The sequence below is a fragment of the Pteropus alecto genome, unplaced genomic scaffold, assembly GCF_000325575.1.
Source record: "Pteropus alecto unplaced genomic scaffold, ASM32557v1 scaffold398, whole genome shotgun sequence".
Taxonomy (NCBI): Eukaryota; Metazoa; Chordata; class Mammalia; order Chiroptera; family Pteropodidae; genus Pteropus; species Pteropus alecto.
Window position 1 is genome coordinate 6,810,028 of NW_006442497.1, and position 13,170 is coordinate 6,823,197.

Genomic DNA, 13,170 nt, shown 5'->3' on the forward strand with positions numbered 1-13,170 from the left:
TTTCCCTCCCTCTATGCTTATGTCTAAATCAGGCCTGAATCAATCATTTTCCTAAGATCACACACATGAGCACCATATTTCCATTTCTCTTAATTCTAGTTTTATTCGGTCAGACTTTTCAGGCATTTCTCTTTTAGATTAAAATACTCTTGCATTATTATTTCCCTTTCAAAGACTTACTACACCCTTTTCCCTCCTATTACTTTCTTGTTCTTATACTGTATTGCTCCCTCAGGGTATGAAGAACTGCTTCAAGTTTATTAGACACATTAATCATGTCTATGAATATCCTGACAATTTACACTGGAGTTTTGAAATGGGAAGAAGGTTACCTGCCCTCATGTCTAGAGGTTCCTTTCACTACCTATGTCAAATTAACTTTTATGTGTTCTCAGCTACAAGAAATGATTATCCATAAATTTAAATGATAAACAAAAATTATGCCACGGGGTAGATGAAGTTTGGAATAGGTATGACAAATGATCACCTCTTATAAATATTTGAGGAACCAATATTGATTTAAGGATAGTCATATGTACTGAGGAAAGAATGATTGGAAAGACCATTTATCTTCTGTGTATACCCCAAACACTCTAATAACTCTTAACTTACCTAATAAGTTATTCCCGAATTATACTCCATTAATAAATTAAACAAAATGTGGGCTCTTAGAATTTGTCTGATAGAGCTTGTACTAATTCCAAGAAGGTAAGTTCATTTTTCAAGTTCACTCTAGTCAAGAAAAAAAATAATTAGTCTTTGGAAATGAAGAACAAGCAGAAGGACCATTCATGCATGGCAATCTTTCCTGCTGGACCACTTGCCATAGGACATTACCTTTCTTTCCTCTAGGCCTTTTTATACTGCCCTTATGGAGAGAAAGTTCCTTGCCTACATGAACAGAAGGCTCTCTTCACAACTCTGAGAACTCCAACCTTGTGGTTTTTTTGAAACACTTGGGAGCTGGAGAAGAGTTAAGATGTGCAATGATGTTCAGTCTCATTCTCATACAATATAAATCCACAATCATAGCTCATGGGCCAAAAACTACTTAGACTGAACAAGTAGGAATCAAACATAGCATCAAAGTTAATATGACACTAATTTAATGGTAAATCAAACATCAAAGTTAATATGACACTAATTTAATGTATGCATAACTGTTATTGTGTTGCATGGTAATTAGGCTTAAGTGGTGGGCAGTTCAGGTAAATGACTTTAATTAGGATTACTTTTCATTGGTCATGTTACATCTTTCCAAAGACAACCAAGAGAAGAGACTTTTCAAGAAAAAGAGTTTGTATGTCATTCTCTTCCTTTCCCCCTCTTTTTCACAAACCACCAGCCAACATGTGCACATACACAGACACACAGACACACAGACACGACACACACTTACACACTAGATTAGAGGAAATGGCCAATTCTCTAGTCACTCATTTCCTCTCAACTTTCCCCTTGATGTTGCCTTGTTTTTATTTTAGAGGACCACAATGTTCACTCTTAAGTCATGGTATACTCAAATTCTAGCCCTCTAAGCACATAGAAACAAGGAAGACTGAGATGAGTAATGAGGTTGGAGAGAAAGGGTAAAGGGAGGTTAGGGGAGAAAGATGAGAGGCTCCCTGAACATGTGAATTCAGGGTGCTCCTGACCAAAGAGATGTTATCTGCCCACATAGAGTCCTTTGCATGCAGAGTTCTTATGTTGGAAGAGAGGCATTAACAGGAATGCAAGTCTGGAGGGGTAGTAGCATAAAGTAAGCTAAGACTAGTGAGCATCAGGAGCAATGGATGCATGCCATAAGCACCAGAGAGAAGAGGATGAGGAAACATGAACTAAAACTATAAAGCTAGGTATAGTGCTTATAGGAGTCAAATACAGAACCAGAGGCTGATGCAGGATGTAGAAAGAGCAGACAAGAAGAGGGTGAAGAATCAAGGATAGCTTGGCAGAGAAACTTAAGAAGATGAAGGGCCTGCCTTGAGGCACATAGTGAAAGAAAGCAACAGTGACTGTATGGGGCCCTCATGAGGGCTTTGTGCTCAGTCTTCAAGTGGTTGTCAAGCTCAGAGGTACTGTTGCCGAAGGTGATGCAGACCATCAATGTGAGCTTCACCATAGATAAGAACACCAACCTGACACATTGAAACCACCTAGAGAATTTGAAAAATGCCATAGCCTGGGTCTCATCCCCAAAGAATCTGATTTAATTGGACTAGGAAGCAGCCTTAGCATTATCATTTAAAGGATCCAGGAGATTCTAATATGGAGCCAGATTGAGAGCCACTGCCCTAGAGAGAGCAATGCCAGGTTGAGTCAGGGTTGAATTTCTAAATGCCAGTTCTCTCACTTAAAGACTAACTATCACTAGTATCTCCTGGCAGGAGCTTTGACTCTACAGCATCTATGGTAACAAGACAGTACTCTTTCGTGTCAACTGGTATGGAAGCCAACAAGTGGAAAGAGAGTCTAAAATGGGCTTGAATAAATACATGTTTCCCTCTATACCTGGATGAAGGAATTGGGGGAAAGCGGAAGATGAGAGGAGTATTTTTAACTCTTTGGATGTAAAGAAAGAATCCAAGCATGATGTTCCTTTTGAATTGTTTTTCCTCCAACTGCTTATGCTCGCTCCATTCCAACATACCCTGAATGTCTTTTTTTCCCAGGCTTTGGTGACAGTCACTGCTCTTTGCTAAAATACTTAGCATTTAAAGATTTGAGCTGGTATTACTTTGGTGATAGGTAATGGGTGCTTGTGTGCTATACTTACAAAGAGAACACATTGTGTTTTGTAGGTTTAATAGCACTGACCCTCATCAAATGCTGGACGCAAAGCACATTGAGATCCAACAGATGGAATCCACCATGGCCTCCATTTCTGATTCTGCAACCTTGTTTGAGGTCAACGTTCCTGACTACAAGCAGCTGAAGCAGTGCAGGAAGGAGGTCTGTCAGCTGAAGGAGCTCTGGGACACAATTAGCATGGTGATCTTCAATATCTATGCCTGGGAAACCACCACGTGGAGGAACATCAATGTGGAGGCCATGGACTTGGAGTGCAAACGGTTTATCAGGCACATCCGGAACCTTGACAAAGAAGTCAGAGCCTGGGATGCATTCATAGGCCTGGAAAGCACTGTGTTGAACACCCTGACCTCCTTGAGGGCAGTAGCTGAGCTGCAGAATTCAGCCATTCGGGACCGGCACTGGAGGCAGCTGATGCAGGCCACAGGTGTAAGCTTCACCATGGATGAGGGCACCACCTTAGCACATCTCCTGCAGCTCCAGCTGCACCACTTTGAGGATGAGGTCCGAGGCATTGTGGACAAAGCTGTGAAGGAGATGGGGATGGAGAAGACCTTAAAAGAGCTTCAGACCACCTGGGCCAGCATGGAATTCCAATATGAGCCCCACCCACGGACAAACATCCCCCTGCTGCATTTGGATGAGGACCTCATTGAGGTTCTGGAGGATAACCAAGTCCAACTTCAGAACCTGATGATGTCCAAGTACATAGCTTTTTTCCTAGAGGAAGTGTCAGGCTGGCAGAAGAAGCTGTCCACAGCTGATGCTGTCATCTCTGTCTGGTTTGATGTGCAGCAGACATGGTCTCATCTGGAAAGTATATTCATTGGCTCTGAAGATATCCGGGCTCAGCTGCCCCAGGTACCTGTTAAGGAAATCCTGCTCTATTCCCTTACCTGAGTCAAGGGAAGAGTACTCTATTCCTGTATCCTCTAGACCTTTCCTTTTCTGCAAGCCTGCTGTAGCTTCACACAAAGGCATCTCCAAACAATCATTACTTTACAAGCCATTACATGTCAGGCAGAGGAAAAGAGAGAAAGTGAAATGCATACCAGTTTGTTTGTAGATAGGTGGGAAAGGAGTACCTTTTTGTTTGTTTTTTGTTTTTTAACAAAAACTATATACAAGAAATGAGATAAAAAATATTACTACTGTAGTTTGGGATGAGCTACTCATGTGCTGCTCTGCAGATAATTACAGTGCAGGTGTAGACTAGAAGAGAGCATTCTTTCCAGGCAAGTTTAGGTTCCTTCTCAGCAGTGAGCCATTCTGTAAAACCCTGGCCTGTGCCAGATACTAAATACCAGTCTTCAGCTAAATAGTGAACATAAATTTCTCTAAAATATGTGTTCTCATTACTACTTCCCTGTGGTTGATTGCTTCTTATCCTAATTAATGTGCCATTAACTTACCCTCCTCTCAATGGACTAATTCATTTAAAAACAAAAATTTTTGCAGACTTTATCTCTTCAGCACAGCAAGTTCTTTGCTTACAAATCAGTTCGATTCCAAAATTTCACATGTCTAGGCCTTGCTTAAAAGTTAAAGCACAGTCCATTAAAACATTAAATTTTTTCAGGTCATCTCACAAAAGCATATTTAATGTAATAATACGGATTAAAAGTTGTACATTTGGAATGAAAATAACAGAAAACAGTTTTGTTATAACTATTGTAATTAAGCCAATTGAACAAGATAGATTTTATTTATCTCCAATGCTAGTGATTGAAAAAGAGCAGGTTTAATTAGAAGGAGGACACAGGTAGAAGCTTTTGTAGATACTTTAAAGGAAGCATTTGAGAACTTTCAATTAAACATAATAAAGAATTACTATCATTAACTTTTCAACACATTCATATTTAAATATGTAAATCTACATTTATTTTCTTTGTATTAGCAATACAATAATAGAGATAATTTAAAAACATGACAAAATTAGTCATAATCTTACATTCTGACTAGTAACTATTTTCATTTATTATGAATGCTTCCCAACTTTTATTCATGTATATGCATATTTTTGCATAATAGTTCTTGGTATAATTAGAATTTTATATTCAACTCTTTTTATTTAAACATTATGCTAGATATTTTCGATAATTCTATAACTTTGATACTTCGTCATCTTTAATTGGAGCAAAATATCTCCCTGAAGAATAATAATTTACTTTCACCTACCCTCTTGATTTTTTTAAAATTAAGTTTATTGGGGTAACATTGGTTAATACAATTATATAATTTTCAGGTGTACATTATAATTTGACATCTATATATTCTATTGTGTGTTTACCACCCGAAGTCCAATTTCCTTTAGCTATCATATATTTGATACCCTTTATCCACTTCACCTTCCCCCTACCCCGCCATATTTGACCTCCTTTCCCCCATCTAACTCCCTCATCCTCCCCTATCCCCTATCCTCTGGTAACCACTAGTCTATAGTTCATATCTGTGAGTCTCTGTTTGTTTGTCCTGTTCATTTGTTGCTTCTAGGTTTATATCCCACATATAAGTTATATCATGTGATTTTCAGCTTTTTCTGTCTGGCTTATTTCGTTTAGCATGATTATCTCGAGGTCCATCCATGTTGTCACAAATGGCTGTATTTCATCTCTTCTTATGGTTGATTCATATTCCATTATATATATGTACCACAGCTTCTTTATCCAATCATCTATCATAGGACACTTCGGTTGTTTCCATGTCTTGGCCACTGTTTTTAAACCTTCTTAGAAGAGATGTGTGTGTTAGAGAGGTCTGCAGCAGACTGGGGCGGGCCTGAGTCCCAAGTCTTACACTTGCAGCTGTGGGACCTTAGGCAAGTTACTTAACTTCTCTCGGCCTTGGTTTCCTCATATGTAAATTAGAACTAATACTGATACCCACTTCAGAAAGTTAATTAAAATAGCTCACACAGCACATATAATTATGATATTTTTTATGTAACAATAATACCACAACTCTTAGCAGGTGCCAGGTATTAGGCTAAAGTGCTCTTTGCATATATTCTTATCTCAGTAATTTCAACACTGTAAGGGTGTATGTGTTTGGGGAAATAATAATTAACTCTGACATCACATTTGCTGAGGAAAAACTTACTTTGATTATAGTATAAACTTGTGGATGGACCCAGAAAGAACATTGAATCCACTACCCGACTTAGGAATTATGTGTTTTATGTCAACAGCTCTCAAAGTGTGGTCCTCTGAGGGATCCCTAAGACCCTTTCAGGATCCTCAAGGTCAAACCTATCTTAATAAAAATGCTAACATGTTGCCTTTTTAATGCTCATTCTTTAATGAGGATACAGTGGGTTTTCCTGAGGCTTCATAACATGTAATATCACAACAGACTGACTGCAGAAACAGAGAAGAGAATTTGGACATCTTCTAAGCCAGGCATGAAAAAGATTTGCAAAAAAAAAAAAAAGTATATGTGAATGTCACTTTTTTCTCCGAGTTATTTTGTTTTTGGAAATATAATTATTTTAGATAAACATATGTTATTGTGTTAACTAATGAGTTTAATATTGTTACTTTTAAAATAATTTAACAAATTTTAAATTTCTTAACTTGAAATTTGTGTAACTTCTAATATAGAAGATATATTGATAGATTTAATATTACCTACATACAGCTTTGGCTCTTTATACTCCAATAGTTTTCTTGAAAGGGTTTTAAAACCAAACTGTTCGAGAACTATCATTTTAAGCTAAAGGCATTTCCTTTGATTCCTAGGACAACCTGAGAACAGGTTTCTGTTATAACTTGCTATATAAGGAGAGCCTCTTGGAATTGTAGGGAGTGGTAATTAACTTTTTCCACATTTTTATTTGCAGGATTCAGAAAGATTTGAAGGCATTGACAATGACTTTAAAGAGCTAGCTCTTGATGCCCAGAAAACTCCAAATGTAGTAGAAGCCACCAACAAATCAGGTCTTTATGAAAAACTAGAAGATATTCAGAGAAGGTGATAATCTGCTTTCTGGCCCCTTTGTAAGGAAGGAGGCAATATCTCCTTTTCCCTTTCTGTCTCTGAGATCCTTACTTTATTTTTAACTGCCTAAGGAAATGAGTGAGTATGTATGTGTCTGTCTGTGTGCCTTGATTTGCTTGTATTTTGGGTACTATGTGATATCAATAGAGGTGTTTATTCTGATGGAAATGTATGTATGTTTACAAATACTCCTAAGCATTTCTTGCTCTGATTTCTGCATATTTTCAGTGTATTTTATATTTTTTGCATTTAGGTAATATCTATATACCTATGAGTCTAGGCAAACTTAGGAAGTTCTGTGTCTGTGCCCTCAGATTGTACCTGTGTGAGAAGGCCCTGATGGAGTACCTGGATACCAAAAGGCTTGCCTTTCCCAGGTTTTACTTTCTCTCCTCTCCTGATCTGTTAGATATTCTTTCCAACGGCACAGCTCCACAACAGGTAAGCTGAGGGAATTCTTGTGGAAACATCCAGAAGGACTGAAGAGCTCTCAGCAAGAGAGTTTCGGATTTCCTATTATGCCTCCTCTCTCCAGCAGTGTGCATATTTCAGTCCTATGTTGCCACCAGCATCATCCCTAACCTCAGAGCTTCTTTATTCCCATTACTACTTCTCATGATGCCCTCCAACCCATCAGTGGCTCTGACTCCGTAAAGTAGAATTGCAGAAGCTTTGAAGATGACAAAGTTGGGAGGGACTTTCAAAGGAATGCCTTTGATCTGATTCTGAAAAAAGATCCAGTAAATAATCATCAAAAGTTATAGCTAAAACTTCTGAGGGGAGTTAAGATGGAAGTTGTGTTAACTGGATAATCGGGTGGTTTAGTTGAAAGGGTGTGTACATGAGAAGCCCAAATTTAGAGGTTATATGACCTTGTTCGAGCCACTTATTAGCTCTATAATTTGGGCATATTAGTTCTTTGAAACAAACTTTCCTCATCTAAAATAGAAGAAGCCTATTGTGTTACAAGATTTTAATGTTAAAGTAACTAATTGAAGCACTGTTGATATTTGGAGCTATAGTCAGTGGTCCTCAAACTTAGTGTGTCAGAATCACCTGGAAGTCTGGTTGAAATACAGATTCCTAGGCCCTGCCCCAGAGTGTCTCATTCAGTAAGTATGAATTTGCCTTACTAAGGATTTTCCAAGTGATGCTGCTGATCTGGGGACCACACTTTGAGAACCACTGCTATAGATCACAGAGTCTGAGTCTCAAAATGATTGATAGGAGAAAGGGATGATGTCTCTACTATATGCTCTATTATCTTTCCTCTCTTTTTATCCTAAGAAGAATTCAAGATTTGTTTGTAGTTCTTTTAGTATAGTTTAGACTGAGGATATACAGTCAAAATATCATTTTCAGAAGTTACTTGGATGAGTTGTCTTTCTCCTTCAGTGTAATTTTGTCATTCATCTGAAGTATAATTGGGTTCTCTTTGATTTTAGTTTTAAGGGTTTTCCTATCTTTGTTTATTTGATTGTTTGAATATGTAGAATTCTAAAGGTCAAACTATGCAAAACTTTCCCTATTTTTTCCATGTCATCACCAACTCCCTTTCACACCCCTGTAGGTCACCAATTCCATCAGTTTTTGGTTTACCTTTCCTATACTCATATTTGCAAAAATAAGCAGATATACATTCATATTTGTACGTGTACATAGTCCTATTTCCCTTTTCTTACACAAAAGGTAGCATACTTTTCTTTTTTAAATTAGTTTTATATCCTGGAAATCACTCCATATCAATTCAAAGATATTTCTCTCATATTTTTTTACATCTGCATCATATTCCATGGACTAATACACTATAGTTTGGCCATAGGCTGTTTATAATATTTTGCAATTGCAAATAATACAGCATAACTTTGGGTCTTGTATTATTGGAGGTTTATATTCCATGTAAATTCCTAGAAGTAAGATTTCTGAGTCAAAGGGTAAACGACATATGGTCTTGTTAGATTTGCCATATTTTCCTTTATAGCAGTTGTATCCTTTTGCATCATCACCAGCAATGAATGAGAATTTCTCTAACTGAGCCAAAAGATGGTATGCATGCATGAGTTTTCTATCTTTGTTATTAACTTCCTAAATTAGTGAAATTATGTTTTTTGATTGTTGATAAGAAGCAAGTACTAAAGAAAGATTAGCCCTAATAGTTTAATTCCTCCTTTTTTTTTTTCACTGTAGATTGTAGTATTTTCAAAGTAGCCCAGGCACAGTGGAATTGAAATATTTATCACATTAGCATTTTGTAACTATATGTTCATTAATTCTATGTATAGGAGAGGTCAAAGATCATTGCCAGACCTTTATACCTTTTATACATGATATACTCAATCTTAAATATTCATTTTTATTTATATTTCACATGGTTTGAGTAAATCTTTAAGTGGTTCCCGATACCCCGGTCCCCAGAGATGAAGCATGATAGAATAATCCTCAATTTCTTCTATATCTGTGCCTCTTTAGTTTCCATACAAGAGTGATTGAATGGTTGGGTTTGGAATTCATGGGTCATAGCAATTTCTCTTAAAATTCCTGCAAGCATAGCTCTGCTGTCTTGCTACAGAGAAGTCATCTGAGACCTGCCTGCCTGATTTTTTTAACCTTTTTAGGTAGCTTAATTTTTTTCTCTCTGGATCATCAAAATATAAATTAAATTTTAATTTTAGAAGGTTTGTGTAAGTTCACTTATTTTATTAATTTTTCCAACACATGAGAGGTTTTATCTGAAAACCAAGAGTTCTATTATCTTGAAAAAGGTTTCTTTCAGTAAGCTTTTAAAATTTCTATTTCATCAATCTGGATAAATTTTCCTTCAGGTTTATCATATTCCTGTAAGTCGAGATTCTAATTTCTTCATTTTATATATATATATACATATATATGTAAATATTACCTTCATATAGTCATACTTATTTTTATCTCTTAGTCCTCTTCCTTGGCATTCTGCAATAGTTTCTCAATTTTACCCAATCTATTTAATTTGCTTGTGTTAATCAGTCCTTCAACATTGCTAGTAGTTTTACAAACTGTGCAGTCATTTGTTGATTTTCTTATCTTATTTTTCTACCTCTACCAACTCACCTTCACCTCATATTTTATAGAGTTCATGTTTCTTTCATTAATTGAAAACAATTTAAGGTTATGTTTTTTCATAATGCTCTTTCCTTCATTAAAGTTTTATATGTATAAATATATATTGTATATAATATATAATAAACATATATATTATATACATTTTTATATATATTGAATCCTGGTTTCTTCATCTTTTAAATTACAGGATAATTTCATAGGTCCCATATTCCTTATTTAATCTATTGTTTGTTCTTGAATAATAATAATATAAAAAGTCCATCTCATCAAGATATTTCTCCCAAGTCACCGTAAGTGAGATCTTGAAAACTTTCACAATTTACCTAAATACTCAAAATTTTTCATCTGATCTCATAAGATAAAAAGGTGTTCGTAAATTTAAGACTACACTCAGAGTACTAGCAGCCCAAAGGACCTTATATTTCAAAAACCTTTAGCAGAGGGCAGTTTTCTGTTTATTGTTTCTTCTTCAGCCTGCCATTTCCTTCACCTCAGGACCACAGTGTGGCTCTGTTCAGCATCCTTTCTAGAGATTCTGCCCAAGGCATCCCTGTGAATGGTTTCTGTATCATAAGACAACATGCTGGGGAAAAGCCTGGCACAACTAGGCTTTCTGCTTTGGGTGAGCATGCCTGTCCTTGATTTGGATCCTTCAGATGTTAGTCTGCTGCACCAAAGCACATCCAACAACTGGGTAACTTCTTCCACAGGCCACTGTCACCACTTTGCTTGACCCTCCAGATTCAGGCGTGTTAGTGTTCTTCTACAGATTACCGTTGGGCCTCTCTTCTGCTGCATAGTAGTAGTTTCTTAGGAAGAGGGTTTATGAATTAACCATTATTTTTTTTCTCCAATCTGTTCCCATCCATAGTAGATTGAGCAGAAATTAATTAAACTTTGGTGGCTTCATTAGTTTATAGCCAATGCATAATTCCCACGAGTATTACATTCCTTTGGCCACTTCTACTTAATTCTGTTGGTTCCCATGCTCAAATCACCATCATTCCCACAAGCTTCCATCTAAATTTTCGTACCCAACACACTAATAGTTGTCACATGGTAGACCTTTAAATAATACTAATAAGTAACTTCCTGAAAACATTCTCCAACCCTTTGGCATGTTTCCCTCATAGGTTCAACGCCACCTTTCCAAACTTTTTGATAATATGGCCAAGATGCAGTTCCAGCTGGATGCCAGTGAGAAACCAACCAAGATAAGTCTTGGCATGTACAGCAAGGAAGAAGAGTATGTGGCCTTCAGTGAGCCCTGTGACTGTAGTGGGCAGGTAATGTAGAAGTCCTTTCTCCTCTTTATGCCTTTCTCTCTCAAATATATACATCTAAGTATAGTCAGCATCAACCTTCAGGATGGTGTTTTTGACCTTGGGCCAGAACTGTTGTCTGTGCCCTGAGACTGCCAGCTTCCCTTGACCTGAAATGACATTGGCACAGCTTATAGTGCTTGTTTTCCTCTTTCTGGGAAGGTCATGTGTCAATATTTATGTATCTTCATTAACAAAAGACCTGTGCAGAGAGGAATAAAATGCACATAAACAACTCCCTGAGTCAATGAGAAAAGGATTTTTTAAATGATTAGCAGCACGAAGAGACTTTAACATGATAACCCCTGGAGCATCCCACAGGGTAATCAGGAATATTGACATTTTCCCTGTGAGAAAATACCCTTTAAGGTTAATCGTTTTCCTGAGATGTCACTTCTCTTTACAAATACACCTCAGAGTTACTTTCTCCCACAGTCCTACTACCCCTTGGAGAGCCAACTACCACCAGGTTCCTAGAACTACTACCGCCAAATATCCAGTGTACAATTCAAGAAACATGCAACGATTCTCTCCTTTAAACTCCTTCCCATCCTTCACCATTACCAGTAAGGTATAAGTACTTTATTATCTTAGATGATCCAACAAAACATTATCCCTGGGGGTTCTAATCCAGTCTGAAGTAACACTTGGAGAAAATATCTTTTATAACAGGGGTCTCCAACCCCTGGCCCGCAGACTGGTACTGGTCCATGGCCTGTTAGGAACTAGGCTGCACAGCAGGAGGTGAATGGCGGGCGATCGAAGCTTTGTCTGTATTTGCAGCCACTCTTCAGCGCTAGCATCACCACCTCTGCTCCACCTCAGATCATCAGGCATTAGATTCTCATTGGAGCACCAGTACCTGGTGGCAAAAAGGTTGAAACCACTGTTTTATAGAGTTCCACCTTAATCCACATGTATCTTGGAAAGCAATTCTAGTATCAGAAATAATCAGATATTCTCAGTTTTATGATAGAGACCCTAGGGTTTGATTCAGAATGTTCTTTTTTGTAGATCCAGAAAGCATTTAGTTAAAAAGTATAATCCTGGCTTACATCTCCATACTCAGTATGGAGAAGGTCATGAAAATCCACTGACTTATTTACACCTAACTCAACTCAGATAAGGATTTCCTTGTATGAACTCTAGATGGCAGTACCCACCCCTATCCCCAAACATCTTAATCTGCTACTGTCCTGCATGTTCCAAAGGAACATATCACCTATTGTTAAGTGAACCTGGTTCTCACATATCACTGTCCTGAGTTACACAAACAAAATATCTCCTGTGCCTCTGGCAGCCATTCGAAGTTGTACATCATGCCTGGGCTCCATTTTCTTCACACCCTCAGGCTGAGTGGAAGAAGACGTATTACTGATCACATCTTAGGAACCCGGTGTCTAATGTAGGGTTCTTCTTTCAGGTAGAGATATGGTTGAACCATGTGCTTGCTCATATGAAGGCCACTGTGAGGCATGAGATGACAGAAGGTGTAACTGCCTATGAAGAAAAGCCAAGGGAACAGTGGCTTTTTGACTATCCAGCTCAGGTATTCCCCTAACCAAGACTTTTGTGGGCCCCCATCCTCCTCTAGGCTCTCTCCCTCGGTGACCTCCTTCAAGCCTTAGGGACTATCAGACATTAAACTCTCTATTTTCTTCACTGATCTGTCAGGGGTCAGCAAGAGGGAGCAAGAGAATTGTCAGCCGTCACCTAATTTAACCATAATCTTGGAGAAAGAAGGGATTGTCCATTTTTACCCTCTTTGGCGTCAGTAGGAAGAAAATGTAAACAGTTCAACTTGTCGACTCAGCCTACTCTATGCCAAGCTCTTTGCTGAGTACAGGACACACCAGCTGGGAACAAAACAATAAACCGGCCTTGCTAAAGTATACAGACTGGTGTGAAATTCAGCCACTTATGAATAGGATCTGATATGATA

At 37.8% G+C, this 13,170-nt stretch overlaps 1 protein-coding gene across 1 annotated transcript in view; it reads left to right on the forward strand.

Moving 5' to 3' along the window:
• Positions 1–13,170, forward strand: part of DNAH9 (dynein axonemal heavy chain 9) — a 312,771-nt gene that overhangs the window by 77,090 nt on the left and 222,511 nt on the right. Inside the window, 5 exon segments of the mRNA XM_006922399.3 lie at positions 2,802–3,672; positions 6,650–6,780; positions 7,122–7,248; positions 11,040–11,192; positions 12,652–12,777. Coding sequence (XP_006922461.1) covers positions 2,802–3,672; positions 6,650–6,780; positions 7,122–7,248; positions 11,040–11,192; positions 12,652–12,777 — 1,408 coding nt within the window.